The sequence below is a fragment of the Artemia franciscana genome, chromosome 5 (genome assembly GCF_032884065.1).
Source record: "Artemia franciscana chromosome 5, ASM3288406v1, whole genome shotgun sequence".
Taxonomy (NCBI): Eukaryota; Metazoa; Arthropoda; class Branchiopoda; order Anostraca; family Artemiidae; genus Artemia; species Artemia franciscana.
This window is the reverse complement of record NC_088867.1, coordinates 28,252,596-28,275,395: the sequence shown is the minus strand read 5'-3', so window position 1 is coordinate 28,275,395 and position 22,800 is coordinate 28,252,596. Positions and strand designations below refer to the sequence as shown.

Below are 22,800 nucleotides of genomic sequence, written 5' to 3'. Positions count from 1 at the left end.
TTATTTTTAGTGATTTTAATGCCCATAGTCCTCTCTGGGAACAATCAGCTGGTAGCAACAAAGCAGGAAGAGGAATAGAGTACATATTGTCCAATTTTCCAGACACCTTGATTTTCACTCCATTTGACTTTCAGACCAGGTATAATATTTCTTTTAACTCTTTCTCAACTATAGATTTGCTTCTAGGTCCTTCTTCATATTATGATCTAGTTCAGATGGTAAAGGTGTCATCTCTTCAATCTGATCTTTGTGCAATTCTTAGATCATTTCAAGATTTATGCTTCACTCCCAAACCCTACGTCCCGATATTTATTGACTCCAAAGGTAATTGGTCCTTTTTTTGTGAGATATTAAATGAAGTAGATATTTACTTTGTTTCTTCTAATTCTGATATGAATGCCATGGAGTCTAATTTGAGATCAATCCTGCTGAGGTCATCTAAATTGGCAATTCCAATGACTAGGGTGCCTTTATACAATGGCTCCAAAAGATCCAAGAATTGGTGGAATGATGAGTGTAGGGTTGCAGTTCTAGCAAAAAGAAAGGCTTGTAAAGTGTTTCAAAAGCACCCATCTCAGTCAACAGCAACCTCTTATAAGCAGTCATGTGCTAAGGTGAAACTACTTTGTAGGAGAGCTAAACTAAGTACATGGCTGAATTTCAGCTCAAGTATCAGTTTTAGAACCCCAATTTCAAAGGTCCACAATTTCATTAGCCAACTAAATAGTGGAAAGCAGCCTAATGATGACTGTAGATATGATATCATTCAGGATGGTTTCCCAATTGTCTCAAATAAAAAGAAGGCCGATCTGTTTACTGATATTTTAAAAAATGACTGCTCAGATTTTCATCCCATCCAACCTCCTTTTTGTAATCTCCCTCTTACCTGTTCTTATAAGGGTACTCTGATGAAACCTTTTTCCCAAGAGGAATTTTGTGTAGCACTTAATTCTCTCAACATCAAGTCTTCCCCAGATTATGATGGTATTTATATGAAGTGGATTCTTGAGTCCCCAAAGGTGGTTCATACAGCCCTCTTAAGTCTTTGTAATCTTATTTGGTCAAGTCAAAAGTTCCCAGATGCTTGGAAGATTGCTCAGGTATTTCCAGCTTTAAAACCTTCTTATTCATCTAGCGATCTTAAGTCTTACCGTCCTATATCGGTATTACCTTCCTTTAGTAAAGTTCTGGAAAGGCTTGTCTTATCAAGAATTGATTGGTTTGCTGAAGTCAACAATCTCTTTCCTAGTGAGCAAACAGGTTTCAGAAAAGGACATAGTTCTTTAGACAACATTACCTGGCTAGAAATTGATGTTTGTAAATCTCTTAAAATAAGACATGTCACAATGGCTGTTCTGTTTGACTGGTCAGACGTCTATGGAAATGTAGTTACAATAAATTATTGGAAATCCTAATAAATCTTGACTTCCTGTATTCTTTTATAAGTTTTATAAAGTCTTTTCTAACTGATAGATATTTTTACGTTCAAGTAAATCAGTCTAGAGGTGAGCAATGTCCCATTACAAGAGGACTTCCTCAAGGTGCAATATTGAGCCCTCTTCTATTCAACTTGTATGTTTCTGAATTTCAAGTATCTCATGCATCATTTTGGCCTTTATGCAGATGATTTGATTATTTGGAAGTCGGGAAGGGATATTGGCCTTCTTCAAAACCTTATTCAACAGGATATAAGTTTAGTCCAGAGATTCTCTTTAGCATTTGGCTTCCCAATCTCAATCAGTAAAACTAAAGCCATTATATTTACTAATGGTACTGTAGATCCTCCTAATCCACTGACAATTTTCTCAAGGGAGATCCCATATTGCAATTCAGGGAAGTTACTTGGTTTGTTATTGGATTCTAAAATGCAGTGGCATGAACATATTAATTCTTTGAAATCTCTGATTATTCAGAGACTTGGTATTCTAAAGAGACTTGCTGGAAGAAAGTGGGGATGTCACCCAAAAATTATTTTGGATTTTTACAAATTATATATTCGTTGAAATATAGAATATGGGATTCAAATTTTTTCAGCTTGTCCTCCATCCTCATTCAAAATCCTTGAATCTTTACAAAATTCTGCTATTCGAATAGCTTTGGGTATGCATAATCATACTCCTCTGTCAAAGTTAAGAATACTGTCGTGATTGATGTCCCTAAGTGATAGAGCATCCAGTCTAAGGATAAAATATTTCTCGCAAATCTGGGCTTAGGAGCCAAGCATGCTGTATATGCACATACCTTTGCTGAAAAGTCAGCCTGTCCAAATGCTGTCTGAAAATGAAGCCTGTCTAGAAAATGAAAGTTTCAGGGATGAGTCTAAAGGCTAAAATATGTCCCGGGAAGGAATTTTGAAGTACCTATCTCCACTCCTTCTCCTTCTACAGGGCCCTGACCCTTGATGACCTTTAAAAATATGTGTGATATAAAAGGTAAACCTTGCAAAATAGATCTTCTGTTTGAATGCAGTACAACAAAATTGTTTTCAGCTTCACAACTTTACTCAGTCCCAATTTATAAGGTTTTAAAGACATGCAAATACATTTCCCAAATTTTGAAAAAAAAAAGACATTGATATGGCTCAGAATTCAATTCAAATAACAAGAATTACATTTTCAGATCTAAAGGCAGAGAAAAAGCAACTGGTAACTGAAAATTAAGGTAAAACATTGTTTTGTCTAAATTTCAAAAGGTAATAGACCTGTCATGTAGGCGAATTTCAGGGCCCAATAGAGGGAGAAGGAGTGGAGATGGGTACTTTAAAATCCCTTCCCTGGGATATACTTTAGCCATTAGACCCATCCCTGAAAGTTTCATTTTCCTAACCTAACCTCTTTCCAAGATAGCAAGAAGTCACTAAACTAGAATTTTACCTTATTTAACAATGACTTCTCTAGTGCTTTGGTATGACCCCTCAGTAATATTGACAAGAAATGAGTAACAGACACAATGAAATTTAAATGGCATCAGGAACTGGATACAGGCTAAAGGGGGAAAAAAGGCTATATAATTGGGGTTCAAAGATAGGTGGTGATTTTTTAGTAGAATAAACACTTCCCTGGCTAGTTTAGGACTTTTAATAGATTAGTCTACTGGAATTTTTTACCCTATGCAATTAAAATATTTTTTTCCTTTTTCAGCAGGGCAATTAAATGCAAAATCAAATTTTAAAGCACCAAAATGACCAAAGCAATAACCCAAATGTAGTGTTTGATGTACTGTTCATTTTTTTCTATAAATCTCATAAATATTACGGTTTCCCTTTTCTCCTAAGCTCTAGAACCGTGACTCCCAACGTGGGGTGCAGGTTCTACCGGTGGGTTTTGACATTATTTTGTTAGGTCATGGGCAGAACATGCATCCTTTGGCTGCTTATAGTTTAGATTCTTAATTTAAAAAAAAAAACAACGAATTTTCATGTGTATGACGTCACATTGATACACATTTTAAGGCCAAAAGAGATAGGTGATATTATTGCAATGACGTTACAAAGCATATTAAGTGTGTTATATTCAGACAATAATTTTCATTAGTATAAAATTACCGAGAGGATGACCCGTAAGAAGATTCAAAGTTGATGGCCTTTTAACTTCCATCAGGTTAATACGCGTAAAATTTTGAATAACAAAATTTAATTATCACGGGGGGGGGGCATTATGATTTTAGAAATGTATAGAAGGGGCATGAACTGATATTAATTGGGAACCGCTGCTATAGTCTAAGGTCTAAGATTTAAGGTCTTTTGTCTAAGTAAGTCGATAGAATTCTCCGAGCAAACTCCTCAGAAAACTCAAAAGGGACAGATATTTTTCAGAAAAAAAAAAGTCCTGAAAATGGATAAGGTCTTTTGTTTTTTGCTCTGAAATTTTCTTAGAGAAAGCGTATATGAAAAATTACTAAGATTACTCGAGAGTCTTGCGATCACGATAAAGGATCTGTCCTTCTTATTATAAACTTTCATAAGAATAAGCCGGATCGCAAATTCCTAAGATTTTTAGAAGAAGTATGTTTTGAATCCCTAGAAAAAATTCTTCAATCTTGGCCGTACACAAATAACAGGTCTTTTTTGTTGACTTAGGGGGAAATCATAATATACTAAGCTAATTAAGAAAATAAAATCACAAATTTTAATTAACGTCGTAATCTCCTTACAACATGTAGTTTATCATGACATAATTTTAAACTTGGAAAGTCTATAAGTTACCGACGCCCCTTTGGGTTTCTCTATAGTGAGAAACTATAAGTAATACAAATATTCTTCTAACACACAGATGAAATTTTTACTCCTAAGATCCATAAGAAATTCTAAATATAGCAATATCTGTAGGGTCACTCTTGCTTATGCTATTATATCAGAGTATGGTCACTCTAGAAGAGCGCTGCCTATGGATAGAGAACCTTCGCCTAACAGCTTTTAGTACTCGTTGATTTTATTAGCCACAAGCTTAAAAGAAGCTTATATTTCTAGACAACTAACAATACCTCACAGCACGCGAGCGCTGTGACAACGTGGTCTCAGCAACAACATGATGTCCTCTCAGATATACAGTTCTTACTGAAGGCCATTACCTAAATCAAAATTTTTTGTCAGAGCAGTTCTATTTAATTTTATAGAAACCTCTTTAGTAAGTTTAAATAGCAGAGTTCTTACATTGGTTTTTAGGTACTTTTTCCCGCTCTTTTATTACATGTCACTTACTCCTTTTTGGTTACAATCCTTAATAGTCCATGATCAAGAGCCAAGTTTCTTTACTGGCTACTTGCACTAGCTAACTAGAATGATTAACAACACAAACCAAACAGCAGTGCCATCTTACGAGAACAAAACTAGTAGCTAACTGATAGGCCTACTTGTTAATATTATTAGCAATTCCTTAAAAACATTTTTAAGTCGGGTAAGACCTGTGCTTACTGTTGCCCTAGTACTACATAATTGGCGTAAACTAAAGAATGTATCCAGTCGTAATGTCACACAAAGATTTCAGAGCCGCCTGACCTTTAGAGCACTTAAGTGGCATTGCTTACCAAATTTTACCAAGGCTTCCAGTTGTGTCAATAGGGGATAAGATTGCCTCCAATAGATTCAGATTTTTTTGTATCTTCACTAAAAAAGGTCAAAAACAAATCATTGCCCTTCCTCCCTACATTTCTTAAACGGACTTCATTAAAGAGTTCTACTGAAACGGAGCATACAAAATCATAATTGGAGCAATAGCCCCAAGTAAAGTAAAGAATCAACCAAGCAATCAAGTCACGAGCGAGCCACGGGCCATTCTAACCGAAAGCTCAAAAACGTTTTTCAAGCTATTCAAGACAGGAATACAACAAGTTCATTATGCTTAAGCATATAGAAAAAAGGCTAAATATGTTTTAAAAAAGTTATAATAAGGCAAAGTGATTACCTTACCTGAGGCAATTTCTTCAGTTGGAAGGTAAAAAAAGAAAAGAAAAAAAATCAAGGAGACAATATGAAACATCGTGGCTTAGTGTATCTGTACTATATAAAATATTGCATTTAGACATAAAGTTAATCCCTGAATGTTTTTTTCCCTCAAATGAGTTTTGGTTGAAACAAGTACACTTTTTACTACATTTTTTGAGTTTTTATAATTTAAATTGGTTGGTTTAGCATCTTTGAACAATCGCTTTAGTGTCCGTGGAATTTGGACTGTTTCGGCCTCGATAGTTAAATTGTTTGAGATGTTTTATTAATGATAAATTCCAAAATACGTTCATATTTCTTTCTACCTGAGCTTTTGCACAAAAAAACTTTTTTCTGGAAATGTTTCTTGTGCAACGAACAAAGAATCATATTTGTAATTAGCATATAAAATTGAATACGCCACAATTCCTGCATAATCGACAATAATTTCTTCCAGTACAGAATTCTTAGGTTCGAGGTCTTTCTCTTACAAAATAAGAAAAAAAAAACGGAATAAATTTTTTTAACCCATAAATGTTTAGCACACGCAAATTATACTAAGTACTGCAACTACAACTGCTACTATTACTAACAACTCACTGCACCACCAAGCAACCTTAGACCCAAACAGCTATGCACACTTCTCCCGCATCCTATTCTGTTTAAATTCTCATTCCTTACAACCTCACAAGAAGTTTCAATCTCCCTTAAACGCTTCCTTACGACCTCCTCCAACCCGATCCGGGGACGACGTGGTTTTTGCTTGGCCCTAGATGGTTGGCCAAAAAGGGCGATCTTTGGCAATCTGTAATCTTTCTTCCGTAGAACTTGTACTAACTCTCTCGACCTTTCTTGCATTGCAGCCCCAAAAAGTGGAATAGAACCATATTTTTGTACAGCTTACTATTTGAAATAGGAACAGTCTGTACCCAAAAGACCTGTAGAAAATTACCTCTGGAATAAATCCTTCACTGTCTTTCGGAGCGTCCATGTTTCAGAATCATGCTTGACCACTGTCATCAGTGTATCTTGCATTATTCTAATCTTGGCTCGTGAATTTATCTTCCAATTCTTCCAAACTTTTCCAACTGTATGAGAAAAAAAAACAGGCCTTGGCTATTCTACTTGTAATATATTCACTGCATCCACTTTCCCTCCTAATAATACTACCTGGGCAATTGAAACTATCCACTTGATCGATCTTCTCGATACCATCACCTCTTCACCTTCACTTATTCCCAAGAAAAAGCGAATGAGTCTTCTCAACATTTATTTTCCAACCTATTCTTGAGTTCTGAGCTCTCAAAATCTTCAAAAAATCATTCGTTTTGCAAATGTTTTTATCTAAGATGCTCAAATCCTCAACAAAATCCAAGTCTAGGAGACTTTTACTTTCCTATTTGATTCCTTACTATTTCAATGCCTTTGCCGTGTTCTTTGGGATAGATTCCGTCAAAATAATCCATAGCAAAAGGGATAGGAAGTTTATGCTAATAAATCCAAAAGTAAAATTGTATTTCTTCTTTTGAACAATGTTGTGGATGTATCTTATGCAGAACAAATATAAATGATTTACTATTTATTTTAACTGTAAGATATGGTCCTTTAACAAAAAAATATTCACACATATACCAACAGCAAAACAACTTTAATTCTCCCAGTACAAAAATAAAACAAAGAAATATTACTTTCTAGCTTTTTCATAATTACTAAAAAACCAATTCACTGATTCCGTAACTGAAACTTCTAAAGGGGTAAATTTAAAATCTGGTAGGAGACTTCTAAGCTTAGCATTTGATGCAGTTTTTCTAAACTGACCGTCCGACTTAGTTGTATCGTAAATTACAGAATCAATTCCTGCTGCCTTAGCTATCATGTCAGCGACTTCAGCGATTGAAACCTCCTCTTCTTCTCCAACTGAAAGAGACGGTTACGCTAAAAACAGGTAATAAAAAAGTTAAAAAGGGTAAGAATAAAACAGTCTCTGGAAGTCTCTGGAAAATTAACCCGAAAATACTAACCAATGAATAGATTTCAGCAAACATGAGCAATATAAACATTGAAGACCTCTCATTACGCAATGCTATAATAAAACATACTGATATGACCAGCTCTTACGGATAACAAGATACAAAAAATGCTTTTATTCAGACAATTATTACAACTTTGATTATAATCCTCCAAATTTTTATTCAATTTGTTGTAATTACCCGTGTTTTCTCTTTCTTTTTTTTTTATTATCTCTTTTTCATTTTCATTTTTTTTTTTTTTTGTTATGGTCCTCAACAAGTTCGTATACCATGAAGCTGAAGAGCTGAAGTTCATAGCTGAAGAGAATTGATTTGGCAAAAGAAAACTTAATAGTGTAGGTAGACTTTGCTAAAACGTAATACTTCACGCTGACATCGCATAATCGTTTTTTTGACGAGTGCTAAATGACAATGAAGGCTCTTGGAATAGAATCTAGCACTGGCAACTATTGATTCCTTTAGATAATAATTATTACTATTATTAATAATTTGGTAATTTCCAAGTTAAAAAAAGAAAATGACAAGAAATTTAAAACCAGAGTGTAGTATTTAGCCAACTAAGAACTTTGTGGTCTTTTTTAACAACATTAAAAAAAAAACTAGTTAAGAACTAAAGCAAACAAAAATAGTCATATAGTCAGTGAAATCTACAGCCAACAGAAATTAAAAGAATAACCAATTCGAATATAAATTATTTCGTCTCGTCTTCGTCTAAAATAGAAAATCAATGACTTGATCAGCTTTTGCCACCAATTAGACCAAAACAAATAAGGAGTAAAAGCTATTAAATTTATTCAAGAAATTAATACAAGCTGATGGCCCTTACTTTGCTATAACAATTTAATAATAAGAACTTTTCACAACTAAATCCTTTAGCCAGGCACCACCCACTCGGTTTTCAACAACAGGCTAGATGCAGTTAAATTCCATGGAATAGAACTAGCATATGTTCTTTCACTTGTTAATTTTCAGTTTTGCGATATAATTGAATGAGTATAATTCAATGATCATCCATATTATCAGAACAGTTATGAACATTGTTCGAAGTGAACGTCTGGAGAGTCCAATGAAAAGCCAGATAGTTACTGATTTACGAGAAAAAATGATTTAGGACAGGCTGGAAGACGAAATTATTCTAAATGAAGTCAACAGGAAGACAAATGTGAAAACCCTTCAAAGTACATCAGAAGATGAATCCCAACAAGCATTATTCAAAGTCAGGAAACAGCGACCAATGGACGAAAATAAAGACGCCATCAGGGTCGCAGCCGCAGTGATCAGAGGCGATAGTAAATACCTGGATGTTCATCTGTTTGTAACAGATATGTCATAGGTTATTCTTACGCAACCAGAGGACACGTCCTCATAAGATAGGTTCTCAGCAAATTATGGTTTGCTGAACTGATGGAATTGAACTTTGAAAGAACTGTGACTGACATTACCACGGGCGTTAGTCTTGGAAAAAGTGACCAGCTCATTCAGCTGCGAACTACTTTCCATATCTCTAGAGTGGCTATGTAGAGATTAGTTGTAAAGAAATACAAGAACTATAAGGGATTTAGCAGAGAAGACCGTGGTATTAAAAAACATCCTCAGCCAGAAATCTCATATCGTAAAACCCTAGATCGAATTCATTATCATGCCAGACCCAACAAAAAGATCCATGAAAGCCGAGAGAACTGGAAAGGTCATCAATTTGCTCTCAAGAATTCATAAGAACTGGAGAAGCAGCACTGATGTGTTTCTCCAAGCCACTTGTCCTTGAATCAATTCTTTGTGGTTGAAGCATCTACAGCTTGTTAAAAAATCTACCATATCTTCTATATTTGTTGGACCGAAGTATTGGCGGCTTGGGATAGACACAAGTTCCGTTTTCCATACGAATTTTCCTTTAAGCTGAGATGTAGTATTAGCTGGGCAATAAAATTGGTCATGTAGGGCTTAGTTGAAGATGAGACCAACACACAGAAAATTTCCAGTAGCACCTATATCCCCTGGAAGATTTTAAGCATAACTGAGACCCGGAGTAATAAAACGCCTCGTACTTCTAATAAGTGAACTGATATGTATCTTGGCTTAGTGGGGACTGCAGAAACGCAAGCTATGTTAAAACTCGGTGAGAAGTAATTAAGATTTTTATTACGTTTCAAATCGAAAGATTTTTGCTTACGTGACCACACAAAACTTGAGAAACGAGCAACAAAAAAGCTTAAAATACCTGATAAAATTATGGGTTCTACGCTATTATAATTTCTGAGAACCCAAATGAACAGTCGAGCTAGATCATAAGAGTAAATGAACTGACGCCTTGGCTTCCCAGTACCAAATACTGACAGGGCTCTATTTTCTTTCTTGGCAAGATAGGCTTTGTGTATCAATCCTAGAATGAGATAATAGGACATTTTCAAGGTTAATTGCTTAAAACTACTATGTCATAACAACAGAATTAGTACTATATCTTCCATTTTCAAACGTACTACTACCCTAAGCTTAGCATCCCCATACTCTACTCTACACATACTGACGGCATTCTACAGTAACTCAAAGTTGAGGGGGAGAAGAAGCTTTGGGACTGTACCCCAACCTCCCTTCCCAGCATATCATGGTTTATACAACTTTACCTACGACCTACCAATGCAATTGGTAAGTTTCTAGAATTCCCAGCCAATTACTAATCTTAAGCTCTGAATATATGTTATGACGTTATACAAATTGTAGGTAAAGCGATTACTTCTCATTATGACGCCCAAGTTAGTAAGTTTGTGATGTTCTCAAACGAGAATACCCTTCAGTTATTTTATGTATGTCTTCCAATGAGCTTTGTAGCTAGTTTATTCCTAATTTACCGTTTAAAAAAAAAAATGGAGCTGTGTACCCTCAGAAGAACGTCATGTATACATACCTACAGACCCAAAGTATAAAAAAAAATTCTTAAAGGTCTTAATTTTTCTTCCTCAATGGCAGATACACTGTTAAGCTATATTATTTGATAGAAAACAGTCTTTCTGCATAAATGAGAGTAAACAGTAACAACAGTTTTAAAAGAATTTTCCAATCAACAGTATTTTTGGAAAATTCAAAGTAAATTTTTTTCTTGAAATTCTAGGAGTTGAAATTTACGACATTTAAGAATAGCACATTCGATGCGCTACCTGCAATAGATGAGGCAATTACTGTACCCTTACTCACACTAATAGCGTTCATCAGGCTACTTGTGGGCAGGAGTAGTATAAAGAACTTTATATGACAATCCAGTTGATACCCACCACTCACCAGGGAATGATCTACAGAAGACCAGGCAGGAACTACGATAAAAGAAAACATAGCAAATTTAGCATGAAGAAAAGGTCCTTCAACATGGCTTAAAATAGCATAATTTGTGTCTAATAATCCATACTTACAGAATAGCAGTGATGAAAAATGTTGAAACGTTGGTTGACTGGGAATAGTAGGTTGGCCAGGAAATCAAAGACAATTTTTAATCAGCACGAGTTGCATCAGTAGCAAGAGGGACGAGTGCCGTCAGAACCACTTGAGATTTACGCAAAAATGAAGGAGGCACTGGGTGAAGAACATTCTCTTAAAGCAAAGTCCTAGTAAAGAAGTTTCAGATGATGCATCTCAATTCTTATGGAACTTCATCCCGCTTGAGGCAAGAAAATATTCCTGGATATATTTTTAGGATAGGAAATTTCGGTATGAATATTTCCATCCCTTGTGTGGTACATAGGAAAGGAATTATTTGTATTGATGTAGGTGATAGGAATGGATGATAAAAATCCTAGGGTAACTGTCATTTTTATATGAGTATTGTTGGTATGCGCAGCTAAATAGGTAGGCAACATTGAGTGCCCTTCTTAACTAATAGGCAAATTCGTATTTTTTGCCCTGTTCCTTCTCGGCCATGAAGCCTTCTGGGGGAGATTGCCATGAAGTAGTGTTTTTTATGAAATTTATTGTTAAATAAAGAACTCAGATCTAAGAACATGTCTCTTAGCGTATTTTTCTTTTATATGAAGGTGATATAAAGGCCTACTATGATATAAAGGCCTACTATGATATAAAGGCCTACTATGATATAAAGGCCTTTGGTTCTATACTGTCAAATGTGCATAAAGTTTAGTACACTAGGATCTGATCAAGGACAAATCAATGAGACGCAGTTTATACTGAAGAATTAACTCTTCACAGCCTAAAGTTTAATTCTCGTCGTCGAAAAACGCCCGTTTTTCTTTTCTTTTTCAGGTAAGGAAAACTAAAACTTCAACGATAAGTCAAGAAAATATTTACATGATCATCGTAAACTCCTTTGACAGAGCTAAGAAGCAGAAGAAGTTCGTGAGGAAAATTAAAATAGGAAAAAGCTGTTCAAGCTTAGTATTCAAGCCAGTTTCACGAAAAAATTGACAATTTAAGCTGAAAGAGGAAAGGGAGGAAGGGCGCAAACATAGTAGGAGGCCAAAAACAATCGGACGTTAATAACTTAACCTTGGTTCTTACAGGGGTAAAAACTTCCTAGCACCACGGACACAATACCCTTAATCAGTTGAAAAAAGTTTCCAGTCTGAGTTTTAGCTTTCCATATTTATTGGAAGAGGAGAGGGGGAGGGATAGAGCAAAAGCAAGAAACTGGCAACAGCAACATGCGACAGCAAAGAAAATACAGTAAGAGAAGATACCGTAGGATAGTCTACAATTCCTAGAGTGAGAAACGAGAAAACATTCCTAGAGTGAGACACGAGAAAAAAAAGGATACACGAGCATTGAACCAGAACTTATTTTTAACACCCCTGTCTTCCAGGGAAGAGTTGAATATAGAAATTAGAATCGGGCTATAAAAAATAGATAGCATAAGTAAAGGGAGTAACAGCAAATGGTAAGGTATTCCTTTTTTAACTGTACCAGGAATTACGTGTCCATCATTCAAGTTGTAATTGTCATTTGGGCCGAAAACGTTGGTTGGAACCACAGAAGTAAACATACAACCATACTGCTCATGATAAGCTCTATTTTGAACGTCAATCAGCCGCTTTGCATAACTATAGCCAAAATTTGATGGGTGAGGTGGTCCATTATGCACCTGAAAAACAAAATAATTTGTATTAAAAGGATCACAAGTACAACTCAAATCTTCTTAACATGCAAAAACTATAGTGTTAACTTCTATTTCATGATTATTACCAAAAGCTAGAATAATCAAAAATGCCTGTAAAACGCCAAAACGCTTAAAAAAACATCATTTTAAAGGAAAAAAACAAGAAAGCATAAAACAACATTGACTTTTTTGCATGCATTTACTATGCCCATATTTAATTTAATATAAACTTTAGACTGAGACTGCACACGGAATACGGGAGGGAGGGGGGTTAGATACTTATAAATATTAAACAGTCCGTGATAACGAACTGTAAGTCAAGAACAACCCGTCTAAATACTAATGGAAACTCTGACAACCAAACTATGAAAACTATATGCACATAAAAAATCTCCATTTTTCTCAAATATAGTATCAACCAAAATTTAATAGCATCAATAAATTCACATAATTTCACAAAAGAGTGCAAAACCCGTAAAAATTAATTCAGTCTTAATAAAAATTGTGAAAACTAATTCTGGATAATCAAAAACGCCTAACAGAATTTTTTGGCTCAAAATTACAAAGATATGAGATTTTGTGTTTTTCGTCTCTACGGTGCGAGTTCACTTTCTTTCATCTTTTTTTTTTACCAGAAGTGATCGTATAAAACCACCAGCAGTAATGTCTTCGAATAAGGCCCATTTGAGTGAAGGTCACAAGTCACAGTGCTTTTTTAAGATATATAAGTAACTGGAGGACAACTACACCCCTTCCAAACTAATTGTCACCCATGCAGTCAATCCCAGCTAAAAATGGCGTCACGTCAAAATTTCAAGATAGAAATTTTAGTCGAAAAGGCTAACACAAAAAGAAATTCCTCTGAAGGCAGTGCGACCCATGCAGTCTTCAGAAAAAAGGCCCAAAGTTATAAAGATTGGGCATATCAATTTGTGATGCCTGAAACTGGATCCTCAAATTTTGTTTTCTGAGATTGCCTTAAAGGTACAGACAACGTTGACAAAAACAAGAGAGTTTCTATGAAAATAAAAGTTATGGGAGACATTGCTGTGTTGATTCTGAACACCCTAATGAGGCCTGAATTTATTTGTTCTACCACCAGCTTGCAACTTACTAGGCATACATACTTGGCCAAATGAACCCAAGAGGGAAAGAAAGGGCTGTACTCATTCATGAAATTAAAAAATGGATAAAACATTAATTTGCTTCAATTGACTTGAAACTTTCTTTGTAAGTAGACTAGAATAAGGGGAACATAAGGAATACGATACATTTTGAATGAAAATTGTGATTGTTGCGATTCTTAGCACAGGAATTTTTTTTTTTTTAACACTGGTCTGCTTTAGAATTTCGGACCATGTGCACATCTTAACTAAAATTTCAGGGTCAGAAAGACCTGAATTCAGACAGAAAATAAAGAAGCAAATCTTGCTGAAATGGCCCAGGAAATCCGATTTGTTTTTTAACAAAACATAATAAAAGCTTTCTTACAAATGATCTTGACATACGTTTATTAGAACAAATAAAGATATATTTGAAAAAAATATTACTTACAAAGATTCTTTTAATATAATGGTGATTAAGATATGTATATATTCAAGCGTGACTGCAGGATGAGGGTCAGGGCTTCAGACCAGCGGAAGACGAAAGATTGTGCAGATTTCCAATTTATAGGAATAATAGCCCTTTCCGGCCATTCCAAAATTCTTTAGCAAAAAAAAAATCCGATTGGTGTGAGCAATAGCCCTTTCTGGTCATTACAAAATTCTTTCGTAAGAATGTTATTCAAAACGATTGCACAAAGTTATTTCTGATCAAACGTTTTGAGTAAATATCAAAAATTTGTCTAACACTTAAATTACAACTTAAGATTCTAATTTTTACGGTTCAAAATACATTTTGTTTTCAATAGAACACAAATAACACTCAAATTAATTTAAAGAGTTCGAGTGAGATCGGGGGTTTGGAAGCAACACTTTTATTTGTAAACCTTGATTAGGCTTGCAATATTTTTTCTTTTGTGTTTTCTGTTGATATTATCAAACAGTTCATGGTAACGAACTGTAGTAAGGAGCGATCCGGCTCTATAGTAAACGAAACTTAGAAAAATGGGATTTTGATACTAATAGATACCTCGAAAGAATCGGATTTTTATGCTTATTTAAAATATATAAGTTACACCAAATTTAGTCTTACTAATCAAAAGTTATGAGCCTGAGAAAATTTGCCTTATTTTGGAAAATACGGGCAAACACCCCCTAACAGTCATAGAATCTTAATAAAAATCACACCATCGCATTCAGCGCATCAGAGAACCCTACTGTAGAATTTTCAAGCTCCTATCTACAAAAATGTGGAATTTCATATTTTTTGCCAGAAGAAGAATCATGATAAACGCGCACAGTGTTTATTTTTTTAATTTTTTCTTCTTCTCAGGGGTGATCGTTTTTCACTGTTTTAAAAAGTAGATTTGAGAGAAAGAGTCAAACTTTAGCGCAACGAGCGAGGCGTTGAGGAGGGAACAGCCCCTTTCATATACGGAGTAATTTCTGTTCGTTTTTATTCTTACTGTTGCTCCTTACTTTCAGTTAAAAAAACTTGTTTTTTTTCATATTAAAGAACAACTAAAAAAAAACAAATCGTCTTCATCGAAGTGCAAATAACATCCAAACCTTTAGAAAATTTAAGGGGGTTATAGAACTGCTCTTGTTTGGGGTAATTTCTCTTAGTTTTAATGTTTCAATAAGTTATTAGTTCATTTTAGGATTCTTCTAGTCATCTATTGCAGTACCTGTTATCTTTGTTTGCTATGAAGATGCACTTAATCGTAGGATTATTTCTGCTTCATTTAGGCTTTAATACGATTCTTTACTTTTCTGTGATTTTTTTTTCGGGAAACCCTTCTTACAATTAATTAAAGTAAGCACAATTCAAAGTAAGATATCCTACCATAGTTTCATCAATTGGATAAGCCGTCTTATTGGGAAAAATGCACGTTGAAAGGCACGAGACAACCTTCTTCACTCCAAATTCAAAGCTTGCATGAATGACATTGTCGTTAATCAATATATTTTCTCTCTATAAACAACATACAAATTATAATAGGTTCATTGTACAGAGAGGCAGAAAATAAAATAAAATCAAGTACTAATAGTTAGAGTGCAGAAGGAAAGTCTTTTCGCTTTGTTACGTTTTACGACCATATTCTCGGTGCAGGTTGTCTTATAAACATATGTGTCTTTGCTCTTCACTTTCATTTTTGACATGATCTAATTCTTGTTTTCGCATATCTTCTAACTGCCCATTTCTTTGCTCTTCATTTTCATTTTTGACACGTTTTGATACTTGCTGTTGCGCATCTTCGCAATTGTCTTTCTTCTTCATTTTGAATTTTGATTACTTCAGACAATTTAGCTGCCCGTACTGGTCTTGTCTCATTTGATGGTCCACCCATTTGATTTTCACCCATTGTGAAGTTAATCTTTCCGGCCGTACTCTCGGTGTAATAATTTGTAATAATCGCACATTTTCGTTTTTTGGACCTTCCTACTGACATTATAAAACTGGTTGCGTTCAAACCTGTGAGCTTAGTCACGTAGATAGAGTGACTTGAATCTTTTCTGTTGAATACATCACCTCTAATGATTACTTGCCCTTACATCGGGACCACCCACGAAAGGATACAGGGAGACCCCCAAAATTTTTCTGGCACCCTCATTTATTTTTTCTTATTTAAAAATAAGCTTCTCAATTTGGTCAATTATTGGCGCCCTTGTCACATTCCTCAACAAAATTTTGCTCTAGATCCGCCTTTGGGACTACGCATAGATTCACGTTAAGTGTTTCACAAGCCGAATCAGGTTCGTCATTTATTATTATTATTTAAGAATTAACGACACTTCTTGACTACTAAGGACCTTGCGTCGGCCCTGCAGTGCATTCCTGCAGCCTGATTCGATCTCTGGGTCCCGTGTTACCAAGCTAAGGTCAAATCCACTGCACCACCACAGGACCAGGTTCGTCATTTGGGCTTGAAATAGCCATTTTTCGAAAACAAACCCTGAATTATTATCTTACTAGCTGTTAGGGTGGCGCTTCGCGCCACCCCCCAAGCCCCCCGCGCGCATAAGTCGTTACGCGACATTGTAGTTGTGTCCCTGTGTCCCACCTGTGAATATAGATAGATATATATATGTTTTTAACTACGTAAAACTTGCGAATATACAACATTCTTTGCTGTGCCATTGTCTGTGCATATAAATAGATTGTCAGGCTTGCCGACTCTTGAACATGCAATATATAATTGTCCATGGGGAAAACAATCCATATTCAGATCTATACCTCATTATTCTAATGATTGCCCTTGAGCTTTGTTAATGGTGATTGCAAATCAAACATTCCCTGTGTCCCAGTCGTCATTTATATATCCCCTTGTGCCCCCGGCGTCCCCGTTGTAGTTGTATATTCCCTGTGTCCCGGTCTGTAGTGTCATCTTATAATGATGTCATATAAAAAGCATTATATACTTATAATGACGTTATATGAAAACCCACAAACAAACAAACATGCCCGCAAACAACTTATTTATATATATATATAGATATAGTTTCTTTTTAAGTTTTTCTTTTTTTAGTTTTGCAGCTTTTTTTTGTTTTTTAGTTTTTTTCTTCTTTTTTTGCTTTTTTTAAAAGTTTTTTTCTTTTCAGGTTTTTTCTTTTTTTTAGCTTTTTTTGCGCCATATTAGTTACACGCCATTGTAGTTGTGTCCCTTTGTCCCACCAGTGAATATATATATATATATATATATATATATATATATATATATATATATATGTGTGTGTTTTTAACTACATAAAAACTTGCAAATATAAGCTAAAAGTCAACCATTGTGTCCACAAGTCTTCTCCACAAAACTTAGCTTACTTAACTTCATTTTCAATGAGCCAACAGACAGGTTATCACAGATGAACTCCCTTAACAAACCATTCCAAATCAAATTACACCATTTTACAAACCTATTTTGTAAGTGCTCAATGCAGGATGTCTTCCCTCATAGGTAATCCAAACATACTGTGCTTACAAGGAATCCAATAATGAAGCCCCTAATGACTTCTGTGAATATAGTGTTGCATAACCGTTAGAATTTTTTCTTTTAGACAGAAATAATATAATATTTTAGGTCTAATGAGAATTCATCATGAATGGAACTTGAACATATGACCACCTGGATAGGTGTCATCTGGAATACCTATACTAGACCATGGTGGTATGTTAAGGGAACACAAAAGCCAGCCAAGCACTTACATTTAAATTTTTGTAGCAAGTATACTGACATTAGAAGAAAAATGAAACCTACTAGAAAGTCTGCATTGTGTTTCATGTTGTTGAACAGTCCACCAACTTTAGCAGCCAAATGTATAACATGAGTTGGCTTATACTTCTTGAAAATTTTTCGGGTAGATTCTGCATCACTAAAAGTAAAAACGATTACAAACAAAATAACAATCGAAAAAAACAAATTTAAAAAGCTGATGTGTTTTACATAAACAATTTCCTTTATTTCTATTCTTTTTTTCTAGTTTATATTTTTCTAAACAAAGAAGTAAAGCAGAAATGAAATTGGATCAAGGTTATGACATATTGGTTAACAAGCAAGACAAACAAAGCTGACTCTTTCAATCAGAGAGTAAACAAATTACTAGTTATGTGACTATTCACACATATTTCTCATGTTGATAAAATACCAGTTTGATTTCATGGTCCCACGTCCCATTCCTAGATAAAGTGAGCATGCTACATCAGCAATATCTTTCACCAGATCAAAATGCCATTTTGTCCAGCATAGTAAAAAAATCTAATAACTATGTCTTTAAGGATGACTTAATCACCCACAGTCCCTGGAGGAAGGGCTGAAAGTTATGAGCTTTGTCTATAGTTCACCTACAGTATTGGTTATTAGGAAGTATACACACATTTTCAGGGGGATTTTCTGGTGAGGGGGGTTGGAAGGAGGGGGTTACATGGGAGAATACTTCCACGTAGGAATTTTTCATGGGAGAAGGGAATTTTCCATGAAGGGCATGCTGGATTTCCCAGCATTATTTAAAAATGATCAGAAATGAATTAAAAATATAAGTTATTTAAATGGAAAGTAAGGAGCAACATTAAAACCTTAAATCAAACGGAAATTTCTATGTATATGAGGGGGTTTGGCCACTTATCAATATCTTGCTCTTCAAGCTAAATGTGGCTCAGGGGTCATTCTTAAATAATTTTTTTGTAATAAGAGTGCATGAGGTAATTATCAAGGCATTATTCTGGTATCTGTTGGTTTCAAATTACTTAGTAATACGATACTGTTTAGACAGAGAGATGCTCTAGACAAAGTTTTAAGAAAAGAACAGTGCAGTTTTAGAAAAGGTAGAGGATGTGTTGACCAGATTTTCACTCTTAGGTTAATAATTGAGAAGTGCCTGAGTAATCAAACACCTTTGGTCTTCACTTGTATTCATTATGAACAAGTGTTTGATTATGTGAATAGAAGAGCTCTAGCAAAGGTTTTATCCTTGTATGGTATACTAGAGAAATACATTTAAGTGATTAGTGCTATGTACAAGAATAGCATTGCTGCAGATAAGGTAAGAACCAAGGTCAGCAGCTGGTTCTGTATTAAATCAGGAGTTAAGCTGGGTTGTGTTTAATCACCCTTTATATGGATCATTTTTACAGATTTTGTCTTAAGAAGCAAGGAAAGGCAATAACAGACCAAAAAATCAAATGGAGAGGAAAAACTCTCCTACACTTAGATTGTGCTGATGATGTAAGCATCTTAGATGAAAGTGTGGGCAAAATGAATGATTTTTCAGAGGTTCAGCAAGTTCAGGGTGCTAGAATAGGTTTGAAAATAAATATTAAGAAGACTCAGTCACTAAGTCTAGGAACAAGAGAAGATGAAAAGATGACATTGGGCAACAAATGATTGATCAGGTAGACAGCTTCACCTATCTTGGTAACATTATTAGTAAAAATGGTGGGAGCAGTGAAAATGTGAAAAGTAGAATAGCAAGGGCTCAGGGCGTTTTTTCACAGTTACAAATAAGTTTGGAAGAACAGGAAGATAAGTGTGCAAGCCAAGATTAGAATATTGGAAGCTATGTAATGATAACTGTCGAGTATGTCTCTGAAGCAAGGGTGCTCCAAAAGCAGTGAAGAATTGCTAGATGTTTTCCAGAGAAATTGCCAACAGATTGTTCTGGGTACCCATCTGACTGTCTGTATTTCAAACAGTAGGCTGTATGAAATGTGTGGTTCAATCCTGATTTCTAAGGCCATAATGAGAGAAAGATTGAAAGGGCTAGGGTATGTTCTATAGATAAAGGTTGATAGACTGGCAGAGATTGTCCTTTTTGGTTAACTTTCTAGGGCTAAATGGAAAGTAGATTGTCTGAGGTTGGGGTGGAAGGATGAAATAAAGAAAGATTTGAAGGAAATGGGAACTTCCTGGCAGGGTGTAAAGAGGGAGGCTTAAAATAGATTGTGATGGAGGAGGAGCATACATAGCTGTGTTGGCCTCAGGCAGCTTGGTGCTGTGGTGAGTTGTTAGTAACAGTATTGATAGACTTACTAGAACATGCTTACTTTTACTTTATTAAAGTGTTTCCCTTAGAAATTGTATATTTTAGAAAGAATGAATATGCTGATCATCAAACACTATAGCATGATACATGCATTAGCATCATGAGCATGATATTTTTATTCTCACTTTTACCACAGATTGTATCTTGCATAGTTTGACCTCTATAAGGTCACAAAAACATTTAACAAGCTTGTCCCCTCTTGGAAAATTAACTCATGTGGTTTATTAACATTTTTATATCCCTCTAGGATGGCAAATGTCATCTCTAAATGTTTTGGTAGAAATAATACCAATGCAAAAGAAAATTACCTGCCAATCCAAATTCAGGTACTTTGTCATGAAAAAAATGACCAGTTTGCACTAGACTCTCTCCAAATTTATGCTGATGGCTTGGTAAATGGTAGCAAATATGCTCTGCATCAGTTATCCAAAGTATTTTGCTGAATATAAAAAAACAGACTTCCTGATAATGCTTCCATCATTACTGCAGAGCTATCAGCCACAAAATGGGCTTTAAAGGATGTCAATATTAATTTACCAGCTTTCAAAAGAGTAATACTGCTCTCAGACTGCAAAGGCACCCTTCCTTAACTGATAATATTCATTGGAGTGCCACAAACATAGATATGAGGTTAGTAGGCAATAAATTAATCAGTTTCCAAAATAGTCTAATTAACATCAAGCTCTAGTGCATTCCTAGTCACCAAGGCATCAAATATAATGAAGTAACAGACCAGCAGAAGAGTATCTCCTTTTATAACAAATTTACCCTATTTTGAATGCCTAGACTTTGAGAGACCTATTCAGAAAAAGAGTTCCTACAAAAACAACCATCCTTATTTCCATCAAGGCCAGATAATATTCTTTACTATAGAATCAAATGTACATCTTCAATCCTGAGAAAAGAGGAGTTTACATGGCAAAAACAAGCCAATCCATATTGCAGTTTTGCAACTCTATTCTAGTATTTTTGAACCACTTGATTTTTGAATATAAATATATCCAGCAGGAAGTAGCCTAATCATATTGGAAAAATCTTCAGTGAGGCAAAACTCCAGCCTTCTAAAAAACAGCAAAACATATAAATTCAAAAGTATCTTCCCTTTCCTAAGACATAATAATATCGACAAATAGCCTACATGAGACAGATGGTAGCAAGACTTAGTCCCAGCCTATCATCATCTGCAGATTGAAAATAATTGTGAAGCTAAAAGGAGGCCAAAGTAGAGTCCAGAAGGCTTATTAGTCCAACAAAAAGAAGGCAACAGTAACTGGTAGGCTTTATTAGCTTAAGGCTACTAGTAATTTAAATAAGTAACAGTAGTAGCCAAGCATAGTAATTTGAGTTATACATTTTAACTTACCGAAGATCTCCATCCTGAGAGCCCAAGAATATCCACTTTTCTCTATCAGATGCCTCTTCACCTACAACTTCTCTTAGAGCTGACCCAATGAGTCCAGTTCCACCTGTTACTACAACCACCTTCTTAAGTTCCAAATTAGTTGCCATTTCTAAAATTTGAATTTTTCGCGCCGAGAAACTGTTTAAGCCACAAGAATTCTGTGAAAACTTTTTTTTACAAGGCCACTTCGTATGGAAGGAATTATTTTAAAAACCTCGAGGGAATGTTCATTTGATAAAGAATCGAAAGTTGAAATATCCTTTAATATATTAGAAATGATTGGAAAGCATCGGGCCCCTTCCACGTCCTGTGTAGCTCCCCTCCCCTAAATAAATCTGATCACAATTTTGCAATAGCTATTTTGTTTATAACAGTAAAAAAAAACAGTAACTTTGCCTTTGGGAATAAATAGCCACTTAAACACAGATTTAGACATTCATTTCCTTGAATAATATCTATGTCACAATTGCATCATTTGAAAAAATTCGATATACTGGAAAATTTTTAATAATTGTTAAGTATTAATATAGATTGTGAATTTGTAACATAAATATACGAGGGCCAGAACCAAGGTATGATAAGCTAATTTTTGGGAGTGATACCTTAAACGGGGATCCCATGGGAAATTTATGGTAGGCATGCCACTTGCCTGGGTGGGGAATTTAAAGTGCCAAAACCCTATAGGCAAGTGTGTATTCTCTCGTTGAGCCCTTGTGTTGGGTTGTTGCCTCTGAATTATTTGTCTTTTTTTATTATTTTTAATATTTGGTAAATGACGACTTATACTTACTTACGACTAGACTGGTCCATGGATTATTCTTTATGGTTGATTGTGTGTGGCTATGCTGTTTGACCCATGTAATTGGATGGATAAGTAGGGTTAAGGCCTCATTCAAGTACAGATCTATATTAATTACTAATGTAGGAAAACAGTCTTCCTTTTCTCCTTCTGTCTTTTTTCTATTTGTGTTTGTGGTGTTGCATTGGTGATTTCTTTTTTCATTATATATATATATATATATATATATATATATATATATATATATATATATATATATATATATATATATATATATATATATATATATATATATATATATATATATATATATATATATATATATATATATATATATATATATATATATATATATATATATATATATATATATATATGTATATATACATATATGTATTATATATATATATATATA

General features: G+C 34.8%; 1 protein-coding gene across 2 annotated transcripts; it reads right to left on the bottom strand.

Moving 5' to 3' along the window:
- Positions 1-7,051: 7,051 nt before the first annotated feature.
- Positions 7,052-21,730, bottom strand: LOC136027211 (GDP-L-fucose synthase-like). 2 transcript variants are annotated; one of them, XM_065704240.1, is made up of 6 exons: positions 21,548-21,728; positions 17,904-18,018; positions 15,497-15,625; positions 12,355-12,532; positions 9,671-9,832; positions 7,052-7,339 (listed from the first exon to the last, which is right to left on the bottom strand). In XM_065704240.1, the coding sequence occupies exons 1-6, from the start codon at positions 21,691-21,693 to the stop codon at positions 7,107-7,109; spliced, it is 963 nt and encodes a 320-aa protein (XP_065560312.1). In that variant the 5' UTR covers positions 21,694-21,728; the 3' UTR covers positions 7,052-7,106. The 2 variants fall into 2 exon arrangements, with proteins under 2 accessions (XP_065560312.1, XP_065560311.1); XM_065704239.1 differs by lacking the exon at positions 15,497-15,625 and having other exon boundaries at positions 21,548-21,730.
- Between the last annotated feature and the right edge of the window lie 1,070 nt (positions 21,731-22,800).

Bases quoted from the DNA above. Each gene is read 5' to 3' on its own strand.
- LOC136027211 (XM_065704240.1), bottom strand. From the start codon at position 21,693: ATGGCAACTAATTTGGAACTTAAGAAGGTGGTTGTAGTAACAGGTGGA. The intron at 15,626-17,903 runs GTAGGTTTCATT...TGTTGTTTATAG, and splicing joins AACACAATGCAGACTTTCTA to AGAGAAAATATATTGATTAA. The intron at 9,833-12,354 runs GTACAGTTAAAA...ATCTCATTCTAG, and splicing joins TGATGGACACGTAATTCCTG to GATTGATACACAAAGCCTAT.